This window comes from Columba livia, chromosome 5 (genome assembly GCF_036013475.1).
Source record: "Columba livia isolate bColLiv1 breed racing homer chromosome 5, bColLiv1.pat.W.v2, whole genome shotgun sequence".
NCBI classification, from domain to species: domain Eukaryota; kingdom Metazoa; phylum Chordata; class Aves; order Columbiformes; family Columbidae; genus Columba; species Columba livia.
This window is the reverse complement of record NC_088606.1, coordinates 49,812,772-49,826,108: the sequence shown is the minus strand read 5'-3', so window position 1 is coordinate 49,826,108 and position 13,337 is coordinate 49,812,772. Positions and strand designations below refer to the sequence as shown.

The following is a 13,337-nucleotide window of genomic DNA, read 5'->3' as shown; positions in this document are numbered from 1 at the left end:
AACATTGTTTATGTTTCCTTGACAATGTCACATAATTTTTGCTCTAAGCAGGAAATATCCAAGCTATGCTAACACAAACGTTGAGTTCCAGGGCCAAGAAATAACTGTCTACAGAAAAATTAGTAGGACAGTATGCATCCATGTAAAGGAGTCTTTGAAATGGAATTCCTTGCAAGGGGGTTTTCCCCTTTTTAAAAATAGCCTGGCATTGTGACAGAATATAACTTCTGATCTGTATTTAGAAAAAAAAAAATAAAAAAAAACTAAAAAGAACTGCAACTTAATGGGATGTGGACAATATTGCCTTACATACACTTTTCTGCTTACAATTTACTGTGAACTAAAAGCAGCACAGCTTCAGAAAGAGAATAAGCTCATGCTAATGAAATAACTTCCTAAGGGGTTAATTCAGATTTTCTTGAAGTCAGAAGGCAGCTGTTTTGATTACTCCAATGGGCCTTGGTTCATGCCCTAAGAAAACAGACTAATCTGAGAGCTTCCCATTGGATTTATACATGTGTAAGACAGAAACACATTAGACTGGTCAAACTCTATGCCTAATTTTTAAAAAGGTACAAGAAGTTGTGAGAGCCTTACATGAGCCCAAAGAAAGTGAGTGGCATAGATCATAAAATCATATATCGATTTTTCTCCAGAAAGCTTAAAATACACACTCTGCAGAAACTGATGTTTGGAGATGCAAATATCTTATGACACTAAAAGACTTAGCTGCTAAGGAAAGAGTAGCTCTGAGAACAATTTTCTGTCTAATCTACAGGGTGCAGTCAAAATTGTGACTGGTATATAGTCAGGGAGTGGCATAAACCTGCAGCTGGAATTTGCCCCCTGCAAAAGCCAGTGTCTCTCCACCATGCACAGAGTAATACAGACACTGCGATCACCACCCTGCCCGCTGGCAGCATCTGAAACACAGCCTTGGACCCATCTTGAACTAATTTCTATCCAGCTCTGCAACACTGAAAGCTGTAGCTTCTCTCCTAAACTTCTCCTCTCAGCTCCTGCTTCCTTTGGCAGGTAGAAGTGAAGGTATTTTCTCAGCTCCTACATGTCCCAAAGGATTTCACCATTGATTAGCCTTGAGCAAATACATCACAATATGCAACCAAATATTCCTTCATGAGAAGTTCAGCGTGTTACTCTCTTTCAACAGGCTGCGTGCCACAGTATTTTCCATTGGTCAAAGAGGAACATGGCTTTCAAATGTGTCTTGAAATTTCACACACTGATATATAGAGAAAGTACTTACAGCACTTGCAGAATTTTGTAATTGGTTTCTTAGTAGGACAGAGGATTCCACTAATTCAGAAGAGTTGTGCTTTTAAAGTTACGTTTTCAATCTCTAGTACAAGGTTAATGTAAAAACCTTTTTCTAATGCTCAGATTCAAGGCACTTCAGATGGCATTAATGAGATCCGTTTAAATAATTATACTACCTGTACTTTTCTTCATGGTGCTTCAAGAAAGCTGGCAATAAAGATAGCAACATTCATGCTGGGAATGTTTTTGATATGAAACAAGGTGAAAGGTGGACAAACATTTGATCAGTTTCCATAATACAGAATCTATGCAGAAATCCAACTGTCAGATATGCAACAATCTGCAGTCATTACAAGAGCAGTTGGAAGGCTAATACAGCTTTGTATATGCCAGTTTGCTTCTTCTACTTCATTAACAAGTTGGATGTCTACTCACCAGTTTACTGGGTGAAAGGTATTCATCCATAAGTAGCTCTTCGTCACCTTTAATCAATGGACTGGGATTTAGGTTGCCACGCCAACTCCAATCAGCCACCCAGACTGCAGTTGAGGCTGGACAAGAAACTCTGCCAGGATTCCACCTCAGGTCCATCTCAATATGCAAGCAGTCTGATTTTTTTCCTTGTATTTATTATTTTCCTTTTAGCAGAATCTATTTTGACTCCCATTGCAAGTGAACAAGTGCCTATGGAGATAGAGGTACCTCTAATCAGAAAGAACCCAAAGCAATGCATCACATAACATATATTCTTCCTTTTTGTCACCCTCCAGAGTTATCACAGATTCATGGAATAGTTGGGGTTGGAAAGGACCTTCAAAGGTCTCCTAGTCCAACACCCTGCAATGAGCAGGGACATCTTCAATGTCTGGCCTTGAATGTCTCCAGGGATTCCAAAGCTATTACTTTTACAGAAATATTAACACTTAACTTTGAAAAATAAGAATAAGTGTATGTACACTCATTAGAGTCAAAAAATAAGCTGCTGTACCCAAAGGGCACAAGCATTACTATGATTTATACAGCTACTGGTACTTGGCAGCAATAAAGTATCCTAGCTGGTGACATTGCTGTAACAACAGAAGGCTAGACTAGAGAAAAGCCTTCTTGCTCTGCTGAAGGGACACCTGCAGTTTTTCTCTGTTCTCCACTGTGAAGCAATGCTTATTCTTAGTGCTAGAAAACTAATTAAATAATCAAGCTAATAATAACTGGCTGACAAGGATTCAGTGGTGGCCAAGATCTGAGAATTACCACTTCCTTCCCCCTCATGTTAATAAACAGTTAAACACAGGAGTGATTTTTGTTAGGAAAAACAGAAGTTCTGACTGCTCAGCTAGCCACCTCTACTTGAGGGAACCGACCAGTTAATTGGTCAGAAAGGTTTATGCCAGAGTCAGTCCTGTCAGAAGTCTTCATCTTCCTCTAACTATTACTATCTAGTCAGAAGTCTTCATCTCTGCACTAGTAAAAGAAATTCTAAAGACTCTGTACTGTCATAAAAAATAGCAGCCCTTATCTGAAGAAAAACAACAAAAAATTAACAATCCACCAAACCTCTTTCTGCAGATCTCCTTGCACTAGGAAGAAAGGAACCAAAACCTCACACTTCTAAGTGCTCCTTCCACATGCTTATCAGGAGAGAAGCAGCCCACAGAAAGCAAAAACTATTTTCCCAGATCACTCCATGTACCTGGCAAGCATTCCTAGAGAAGAAGCTGCTTTCTCAAACGTGCTACGTTTGAGCCACAACAGTGTTCAATGCTTAACAGACATATTCATGAACAAATTCTTCAGTGACACATTGCTCCTTTCAATCTTTCTTAATATCTTATAAAAAAACCACCAGAAAGCGAATTGAGCAGTGACATTAGCAGCTTCTAAAACTTCAGCATGCTCATAGTCATATCTATTATCATACTTCTTCCCATTAAAAGGGAAAAGTGATCTCAGAAACACTGTATGTTTTTGGAAGAAAAACTACAGCCTGTAAATTTATATTATTTGTTTATTTTTCCAAAGAAGTATAAAATTTCTCAGTTTTTTTTCCTTTACTTTCTTTAGAGCAGGTCACTATGATTTTGTCAGTAGGCTGAGTTCCAACAGTCGTCAGTGGTCCAAGGAAATTCAGGAATTTTATGTGGTAGGAAGGTCTTCTGGTATTGTCTTTATTTTCCCAAGAAAGAATTTTTTTGGTCAATAACTGGCTTGGATTAGAGTATGTGCCATACAAGTGCTGGAATACTTTGATATTGCACAAGAGTTGTGTTGGATCACGTGCAAGAACTGGTGGTTCCTTTTAGTTCAAACAAGGATCATTATTACCCAGAGATAATCCTGTATGTTATTGAAGCCAAGTGGAACAATAGTCAGAAATCACTGATGTAATATGTGAGCGCAAAACATAATGAGATAATAGGAGGACTGCGTAGATTTGGGCTGTAAACAGTTAATACACGTACATAAAACAAATTATTGCTTTTTTCTCTTCAGTCCACCACTATTACATTTCAGAATATCCTCCAATCTTTGAAATATGTGTTGATACAACACTTACTTAAGGTTTGACAAAGAGATCAATTTGTGGCTTAATATCTGAAGTAAAACTTCAAATTCTATACTTCCTGCTATTGATCAGCTGCTTGTAATCATCATAACATTGGATTAGTGAGAAGAAAAGTATTTTCATTACAAATTGTCTGGGATCAAATTGAGTTATTGTCAGCAAACAAAACTATTTTTACATGCTTCCTTCACTTCAAAACTTTCTTCAGAGAAGAAAGAATCTTCTCCTGAACATGGATCAAAATAACATCTTCAAAATGAGGAATACAGAAAAGCCAGAAGTGCAGAAATCCTAGTGGTGAGGAACATTAAAAAAAAAAAAAAAAAATATATATATATAAAAAAAATAATCCATAAACCTCCAAAATCTCCAGCACCATTAGGAGCAAGAAGGGGACCTGGCACAACACTTGCACCCATACAGATACAGGAGTCAGATCACTCATTTCTATCAGGTCCACCTGAATTTCTAAGACAGGTAAAATCATTCCAGTAAACCGACCTCACCCACTCATTTAAAATACTAAAAAGCAAACGAGAAATCTATGGCTCTGTCAAATGCACTGGACAAGCAATCAATAACCTAAACTAGCATTAACCTCAGTGGGACAGTTTACAAGGACTGGAAAAACTCCACTGTCATTAAAGAGGTCTGAGAAATCACAAAGCTAAAGATTATTCCACAGAGAAAATTATCATATTGGTTATGTGTTGGATCTATATGCTGAATGGTAATGCAGATAATTCCTACAAGAATTTGCAGGACCAACAATAATGGAAGCTAACTACAGCTAACACAAACCTTCAGTGAATTCAATGGGAAAGAAAAGCAACACCAGTAAGCAGATGAAGGTGTCAGGGAAAGATAAAATGGCTGAAAAAAAAAAAAAAAAAATAGAGTTTTGTCCTGCATGTGAACATTGAGAAGCATAGAAGAATCAAAGAAATCAATGAGTTACTTTCTGCAGGATTTGCATCATAGGTCTTGACTTGGCAGGCTTTTACACATGTGAATAACTAGAAGCAGATAACCAGTGAGAGCAAGAGAAATCAATGACCAGAACAGTGAGATGAAAGATTTTGAATTCTATCAACAGTTAATCTGCCAACTTTCCCCACTGCTGCCATGCTCCTGCCCAAAATAAGCATGATGATGGCAAGCTATTCAATTAACAGGCATGTGGTAAAAGTTCATTAAAAACTGCATGACATTTTAAAAATATATATGGGTAATACAGCTAATAAATATAATTATTAAAATTCAGCAACCCTTGGAACAACATGTTATTCAAAATCCCTGTAGAATTCTGTAATTCGCTCAACGGTAATTGTCAGAGTAATGTTATTTGATGTTCTTAGGGTCCAACAAACTGATAAAACTCCAAGGTTTGATTTTCCTGCTACAAGATTTACCACAGAGTCAATGACAGGATCATGTATTCTTCATTAAATGTATATCAGTATGAATTTCAAATACATTAATTCCCAGAAATGTTTGATTCCATATTAATTATGGCTATAGTCTGAGAAAGACCCTTTAAATTGTGTGACTAGGCATGATAATTTCTTATACAGCCTTCAAGACCTAAAGAGCTTGGCCAAGCAAGTAGACTACCATTTAAAAATTAGAAAAGCCCAAAGTGCAGTAATCAATCCAGATTAGCTCTAGGGAAGACATATAACTCTATATATTAACATCCCATACAAAACTGAATCTTTACCGCAGGCCAGCTTCTCGACCAGGATCCTCTCCTGCTCTGTGGTTAACCATGCCTTCTAAAACCTCCATTGCGTGGGGAGGAGCGCCATTTCAGGTAGGATACTGAAATGTGTACACTCTTATCTTTACATCACCAGCCTACAAATTCTCCAGGAAAAAAAACAAACCCAAATATTAGAGAATCATTGTGCTCTCTATCCCTTCATGACAGGAAGCTTGCACTGCAGATTTCAATTTTTCTTGCCCTGCATAATGTAATTTTTGTCTAATCCAGAATCACAAATTAAAGTAGTGCTCGTGCTGTTACCACTGCTGCAGAAGGAAAACAAAGAATTCCGTGTTTACTAAGGATTTGCAAAAAACGTTTGGTTTATAAGTCTCCAGGGAACTATAAGTGCCCCTTTAAGCCTAATTTTGTGCAAGTGCACTACAGATAACCTCTTCTGAAAAATAACTGTTTGGGCAGCTGGAATTTACTATGAAGTCATCAGGAAACTACTGTTACAATAATCCACCCCTAATGGCAAGAACAGTTCCTGCTACATTTATTCAATATAAAGCATCCTGTAACAGACCACTCTATTTCAGCAGGTGCAAATTCTAAAAAGTTGGAAAATAAAACATCCAACCTGATATTAATGGGAATCTATTTTTTCATACATGATTAAATGATCTTGTTTCAATCTTCTGTTTTTCTTAAGCAAAAGGAGGTAACAACTACTTCAGTAAAGCTACTTTAATATCAAGGGATCATATAGAGCATTCACAAATATTCCACTTGTGTGCCTCACTAAAGGAAAAAAGCTGTCACGGGAATACTGAATTATCAAGATATCGATATCCTGTTTAATATAATTAAAAATTCACTGGCTGCAACTACACTGAAAGACTAAAATGCTTACAAAAATGGTTTTGTTTAACTGTTCAGCCAATTTGAACCCTTGCTTCAAGCACTTAAATTTGCACATATAGCAAGTGTACTGATTTGCCTCATTGTCTACCTTCCTTATTTATGGTTTTACAGTCTGTAAGAGTGCCTGATGGTCCTTTGGTATTACACATACATCCTGCTCTACAGTTGCCATGACCACGGTAAGTAAGCCTCAGGATCTGTGTCCCACACAGGTTTCAGGAAAAGTTCTTGGGAGTTTTATGGGCTTTGTATTACCCTCATGCACAGAGTTGAGTTCAAACTGTGCTGTCGTCCAAAGCAGCAGGGATCCCAGGAAAAAAAATGTATGCTACAAACCCAGACTAGGTTTGAGCCAACACCCTTGAGATAAAAGGTGTTTCAAAAACCATAGCAGTAATAAATAAAAGGGTAATGCATTTAAATGCCACCCCTTTCTCCTTTATATACAGGGTGTTTCAAAATGATGGACCCAATTTCAAAGCAGTATGCCTCTCAAACCGGATCCATCTTTTTGAAACACCCTATATTGTTGTGGTTTAACCCTAGCTGACAAACAAGCACCACGCAGCTGCTTGCTCATCTTCCCCTCCACAGTGGGATGGGAGAGAGAATTGAAAAAAAACTTCTGGGTTGAGATAAAAACAGGATAGCAAAGGAAGAGATGATACGTAACAACAACAACAACAACAATAATAATAATAATAAAAGAATATAGAAAGCAAGTGTTGTACAATGCACTTGCTCACCACCCGCTGACTGATGCTCAGCCCATACCTGAACAGCAATGCGCCTGGCCAGATTTCCCCCCCTGTTTATATGCTGAGCATGATGTCATATGGTATGGAATACCCTTTTGATCAGTTTAGGTCAGCTGTCCTGGCTGCGTCCCCTACCAGCTTCTTGTGCACTCCCCATCTTCTCATTTTCAGGCCAGTAAGAGAAGCTGAAAAGTCCCTGACCACTTAGCAACAAACTAAAACATCAGTGTGCTATCAACATCATTCTTATTCTAAATCCAAAACACAGAACTATACCAACTACTAGGAAGAAAATTAACTCTATCCCAGATGAAACCAGGACATATATCTACAGATTGCATGTATTAAAAAAGCAGAATATCTAATACTTTCCCAAATTCTGCTGAGGAGGTTGTATGGTGATGAGAAATTTTTTATCACATGCTGGAAATTCCTCTAAATTAAATAATTCTGGAGCTAGCTTGTCAAATGTCCTGATAGAAGGATAAAAAGCAGGTTGCTCTTTCTTATATGTTGTATTATGTGTCAAAGAAACAATAAACCGAAGTCCAATCAATTTTTTTGTTTTTTAAGGTCCTGTGGTAGAAGGAGATTGGTGGCAATTTCTGTCTGGCTACAAACATTCATTGATGGCCACTGCAGTGTAAGTCTACAGACAGTGGCTATGAATGAGCATGGATTACCTAAATCCTTAACTGAAACTGCAAAATGCTACAGATTGATATTTTTTTTCCTTATATATGTGAACTTCCTCCTGAAAGAAAATGTTTCAAGAGGCATTTCTGTAGTCTGTTCCCACTCCTCTCCACAATCAGCCTAAGAAAGGTAAAGCAGGGGTGTGGGGGTGGCTGGTGGATAACAGGGGTTATGGAAAAACAGAGCTCCTGGGTGCCTAAACCTTCACTGCCAGAAGGCTGCCAAATGATCTTACGATCATTTCAGTTAATGGAGAAGATAAGAATAATTCCCTCACCATTTTAACTCTATTGAGGCAGACAGAGATCAGGAAGCTGCATTTGGCTCTTTGTGGCCACAAGTTGTTTTCCAACAGTGTCGAGATATTAATAAGAAGGAAACAAGGCTGCTCTATTCAAAATCCTCCTGTCCTTATGTAGAGGTCATGTCATGGATAGCTAATGCCAAGGTACACAAGAACCAACATATCTCTGCTTGTCACACACATAGATCCTGCCTTTAATGTAGATGCCACCGGAGCAGAAGATTGGGGAAAATAATTAGTTTCAGCAATTCTAACATAATTTCAGCTTTTTTAAAATTTAAAGTATTCAACTATAATGTTATTCTTTTCAACTATTCCCAAGGTAGGGATACTAATTTAAACCACGGCACCAGATTAATGAAGTCTTTTGTCAGGAAATGCTTAATATCTTTTTTTTTAGGCCTTATCTCCAATATCCTATTCTTACTTCAGAAGACAGATGTACAGGTAAGTGCATCCAGCCAGGCTGAATTAAAATTTTATATCACGTTTAATACTCCACAGGTTATCTTTATAACTACTGGATATTCTGCTAACCTTCAAAGGACAATAACACAAAAAATTAGTTTTTCTAAAAAATATCAGCCAGGTCACACTTATTTACCCTCTTTGCATTCAAAAGGCCTAACTCAGCAATTACTTAAATTGCAACTGCTAAGCATGTTATTGGACACACAGAGGAAGGACACAGACAAAGCAAGGTTTTGCAGAATCGGTATCTTTTTAGGATCAACAGATACAGTCAGGAAAACAAGACAAGCTTTAGGACACAGAAAACTTGCTTTGTGTTGTGAACACATACACAGGCATGTCGCAAGAAGAGCCAGAGGCCACAAATACATTTGTAAAGAGCAAGTTTTATTTCCGTTACCTCTCTACTGGGGGACCTCCGAAGTGGCACCTAAGTTCCCATGCAGAGGTGACACCAGTGGGGACGCAGGTGCTGGTAAGTTCAGCCCTGTTAGAAGATCACTGGGCCTGCTGAGTTCGCCTGTATTTCAAGGCTTCAGGCAGGCGCAGCCTTTCCTCTTTCTCAAAACAAAGCAGGAATCTCAGACATAGTGATAAGGTGCCTAGAGTTTCTCACAGGCCTGTGTTATCTAACACAGAGGTTCTACTCATCAAGCACACAAGGTCAGTAAAACAACTAGCATGATGTGCTTTTTCTACAGACAGCTGCAAGTCACTTGAACATATTTACATTTAACCAACCTCCTTGCTAATCTTCCGCTACATTCCCATACAGTGTCATAGGCACTTATCCATATTTTCCAAGCTCAAAGAGGAAAGTAACTCAGCACCATGGTTTCAGGTCCAAATCCTGAAAAGACTCATTCACATGAACAACTTCACACAGAGCAAGTAGGGGAAAGACCCAAGTACAAAGCTGTATTGGGCTAACGCAACATAAAAGCATCTACCAGTATAATTTAAAGTATTAACAAATACTGGCAGTATATTTAACATCTGGAAAAAGAAACAATACTATTTCAGCAAACAGCCTGCAATGTATATATTTAAAAAGCAGCATGATTAAATCATATTTTAGGGGGGGAATAAAAAAAAAATAAAAATGAGTGACTCAGGGTTAATTCATCACCCAAGTAATAATCACCTCCCTGAGTTAATGCTTGTGGGTGAGGCCTTTGGACATATTCTGTTATAAGTGTAAATGAATAAACTGATTTGTCAACTGTTTTGCTCAACTGGTGGTCACACTGCACAGAAGGTTTAAGATTGATTTTCTTTAAGTGATGATTCAAAATTTTACCCACTTTTAAAAAATATCATATACAAGGCAGTGTTAATTGTTGCAAAGATAGGACAATACAAAAAATGTTCCCTCTCTCACTGCAAACTTAGTTTTGCTTTAGTGTTGCCTTTATTGTCCTTCCCTGTCACATGTAAAACCTTCTCACCCTGTACAAATACTGCTTTTAACCTAGCGCTGTTGTCTTTATCTGGGATTTAAGGCAACACATTCCTGTCCCCAAACAAAACCTGTTAATGACAGCAACTCTGAGATCTGACATGCATGAACTCTGCATGTATAACCCAAGTTATTTCAGACAAATTCAAATCAGACAAAATAACACAGAGCAGAGAAATAAAATGAAACTAAATGGGAGAGTAAGCTAAAAAAAAAGTTCTAAAACATTTTGAGTCTTTTGTATAAGCTAAATTATTTTACCTTTTATTTTTTCCAATGCCACTACTGTTATGGGTCTTCAGTTTCCCATCCCTCTCCTAACAGAGATTTTCATTTACTAGTCACAGCCATTCATCACATATCTTGAAGGATGCAGATGCTCATAATGCAATTTCTTCGATTGCTCCATACCCTGCTAAAACAACAGTAAGAACACAATCTTCAAGAGAAAAAACAAATGAAAAAAAAAAACAACAAAAACATAAATCAAAACCCACAAACCCAGAGACTCTGAGCATTCCACAATTAATAATAAAAAAATACTTTACCTACTGTAACAGCAGAAGTCCATGCTCAATAAGTCTTAAAAGTATAATAGGACAGGAAGCAGTACAGCTTAGAAGAGCTTAATGAAAGTGTAACTGAAAATAATTTCCCAAGGAGATAATGAGAAAGTGAAGGATTTGGTACAGAAGAATCTACATATTTAAAAAAAAAAGAGTTAGTTACTGAATAATTATTTACTCACTCATTTCCTAGGCTGTAGGTGTAAGTTGAATCTGCATTAAGAGAAAACATCACCATCAGGCTCAGACAAGGTAAAAGGCTGAAGTCAACATTTACTACATTTTCACTGTATCACTCATCATAAAAAACTTGCTTTGTAAAGCAGTCGGAATGCAAAATAATAGGCAGGAACATTTTTATCAGGAAACAATGACTACAGAAGATGGGTGCAGAGCCAGGAAAGCACAGGCCTCACAGATAGGCCAAAGGGAGAGTTTAACTAATTAGTTAAACTAATTAGTTTGCTAAAAATTATGGGCAAGTATTGTGAGTCTCTTACTGATAGTGGGTTCACCTCCAAACCATTCTCCTTACCACAAAGGGGCCTTAAAGTAGGACAGACCCCTTTCTGCAAGAAGCTGAGCAAAGCTTAAAGGCTATAAACCTGGCATTGGCAAGTCTCTTCAGTTATTCAAGAGAAGCTGAGGAGATGCTGTGTAGAGGTCACATTTTCTCAACACAGAATACCCAAGGACACTTCTACAACTTGCAAGTGCCTGTGACTACTTATTCCACAGCACTTTTCTCCTCAGAGCTCCACCAAAGCACTCGATTTAAACACACCATTAAACTTAGTAGATTATCAACATAAACAGAGACCATCTGCGTTTCCATCTCCAAATAGGTCTTGCTACCACAATGCACACTCTTGGGGTCCTCAAGCCCTGGGACGCGTTATCCGTCTACCACACCAGTCCACGTGGCCACCACAAAGGCCTTTTTTTTAAAGGCCCTTGAACTTACTGTGCAGATAGCGGGTAATAAAGGGGAAATCACCCCTTACTCCACCTCGCACACCAACCACACACACAAAGCCCTCCCACGGCCCCTCCCCGCGAGCCTGACTGCTGGGCTGGGGGCGGCTTCCTCCTACCTGCCGGCCGGGCTCGGCCGGGCCGGGCCGGGCTGGGCTGGGCCGGGGGACTCTGCGGGGCCCGCCCGGCAACGGCCACCGCGCGGCCTCGGCACCGGCGCTCGCGGCTCCGCCCCCGGCGCTCCGCCCGCTCCCGCGGCCCCGCCCTTTGCCGCGGCCGCCCGTCCCGCCGGGAGAGCAGCGCGAACAGTCGGAAACACGTTCCGCAGTGTGCTGTGGACGCGAAGGAGAGACGCAGCCTCCCCGCTGCCTGGGCACAGAGGAAGGAAGTTTGGGGGTCCTTCCGAGGCAAGACTGGATCCTGGCTGTAAAGAGCAGAGAAGGATGCTTGCGGGGGAAGCGTGGAAATGTAAACAGCAGGAGCAAAGTGAGGAAGGCAGGGCTGGACACGGTGCTGAGGACAGGAACCCGACGGAAACGCAGCAGGGCCCTGCATGGGATTTGGGCCACTGAAGGAGTCAGGGTGACAGTAGGAGGCAGGTTGAGGGCATCTCCATTCCAAACAGCATCTCAAACCTTCTTTGTGGGCTGACAGATAACTAATAATACCATCATGCGAGAAGGTGATTGCACACCCCTGCATTTAGCCTCCATACAGGGAACAGCCTCCCTGAGGCAATCACTCCATTAGCTCAAGTGGTAAGTGGCTGTGTTGAGGACTGAAAAAGATGACTTGTGACATGTAACAAGGTTGGTTTCACCAAATCATTTTACATTTAAAAAACAAACAAAAATACTAAATTACTAAATTTCCAGACCAGAGCAATCAAAAGATTAGACACAGCAGAATGAAATTTGTCATAATCTGGACCCAACAGATGTGGTTCAGCTTTTTTTAGAGACACGATCCGACATTTCTGTTGATGCAAGAGTGCAACTTCTGTGCAGTTCTGTGAGCAGCAATGTTCTATTCTTTCCCCATTCAACACCTCCCGGTTGGAGATTGCCATGGCATCATCCTATTCTTTTTTCACTATTCAACCACAATATGAATAAAGAATACTTACTAATTTCGGGGCTGGGGGGGTGGTGTGGAATTTTCTGGGACATCAGAAAATCACATTGCCATCAGTGCCAAGTGTGCACCCAGGGCACAGACAGGCTAATGTACAGGATTAACTTCCTATGGTTTAATGAGTTACTGTGCATCTGGAGAGCCATTTTAACTGACCATGTTAATAGCCCTTACACTCTCCCAAACAAACATGTTTGCTTTCCTGTAATGTGATTTATTTTAAAAAAGCAAGGGACTAAATCACAATGCAGTCTGTTTTCACAGCTCCAGTGAGAGGCAGGAATTCATTAAACCAGGTTAATTCAATCATCCAGACTCATCTGTCCATAAATTAAATTTGCCTGTTTGAACACATGCATTACTTTATCTTTTAGACTTATCACCACATAATTATTCAGAACATTGCTTTTGCCATTCTCACTCACACTTAGGAGAAATCCACATTTCCACACTTTAGATACAGGATTCATAAAACAGGCACATAGGAAAATGTGATCACAC

General features: G+C 39.4%; 1 protein-coding gene across 21 annotated transcripts in view; it reads right to left on the bottom strand.

The window, feature by feature from the left end:
- Window positions 1-11,959, bottom strand: part of LRRC56 (leucine rich repeat containing 56) — a 68,014-nt gene extending 56,055 nt beyond the window's left edge. For 3 of the 21 annotated variants that reach the window (XM_065065022.1, XM_065065029.1, XM_065065036.1), the window contains exons 1-4: window positions 11,822-11,959; window positions 10,910-10,940; window positions 10,423-10,576; window positions 1,714-1,962 (exon numbers count right to left, since the gene is read on the bottom strand). In XM_065065022.1, coding sequence (XP_064921094.1) covers window positions 1,714-1,869 — 156 coding nt within the window. In that variant the 5' untranslated portion in view covers window positions 1,870-1,962; window positions 10,423-10,576; window positions 10,910-10,940; window positions 11,822-11,959. Of the gene's footprint in view, window positions 1-1,713; window positions 1,963-5,561; window positions 5,708-9,102; window positions 9,380-9,443; window positions 10,330-10,422; window positions 10,577-10,709; window positions 10,860-10,909; window positions 10,941-11,691; window positions 11,780-11,821 lie in introns of those variants that run through there. The other 18 variants (XM_065065024.1, XM_065065025.1, XM_065065027.1 and 15 more) reach the window with 18 other exon arrangements.
- Window positions 11,960-13,337: the final 1,378 nt, after the last annotated feature.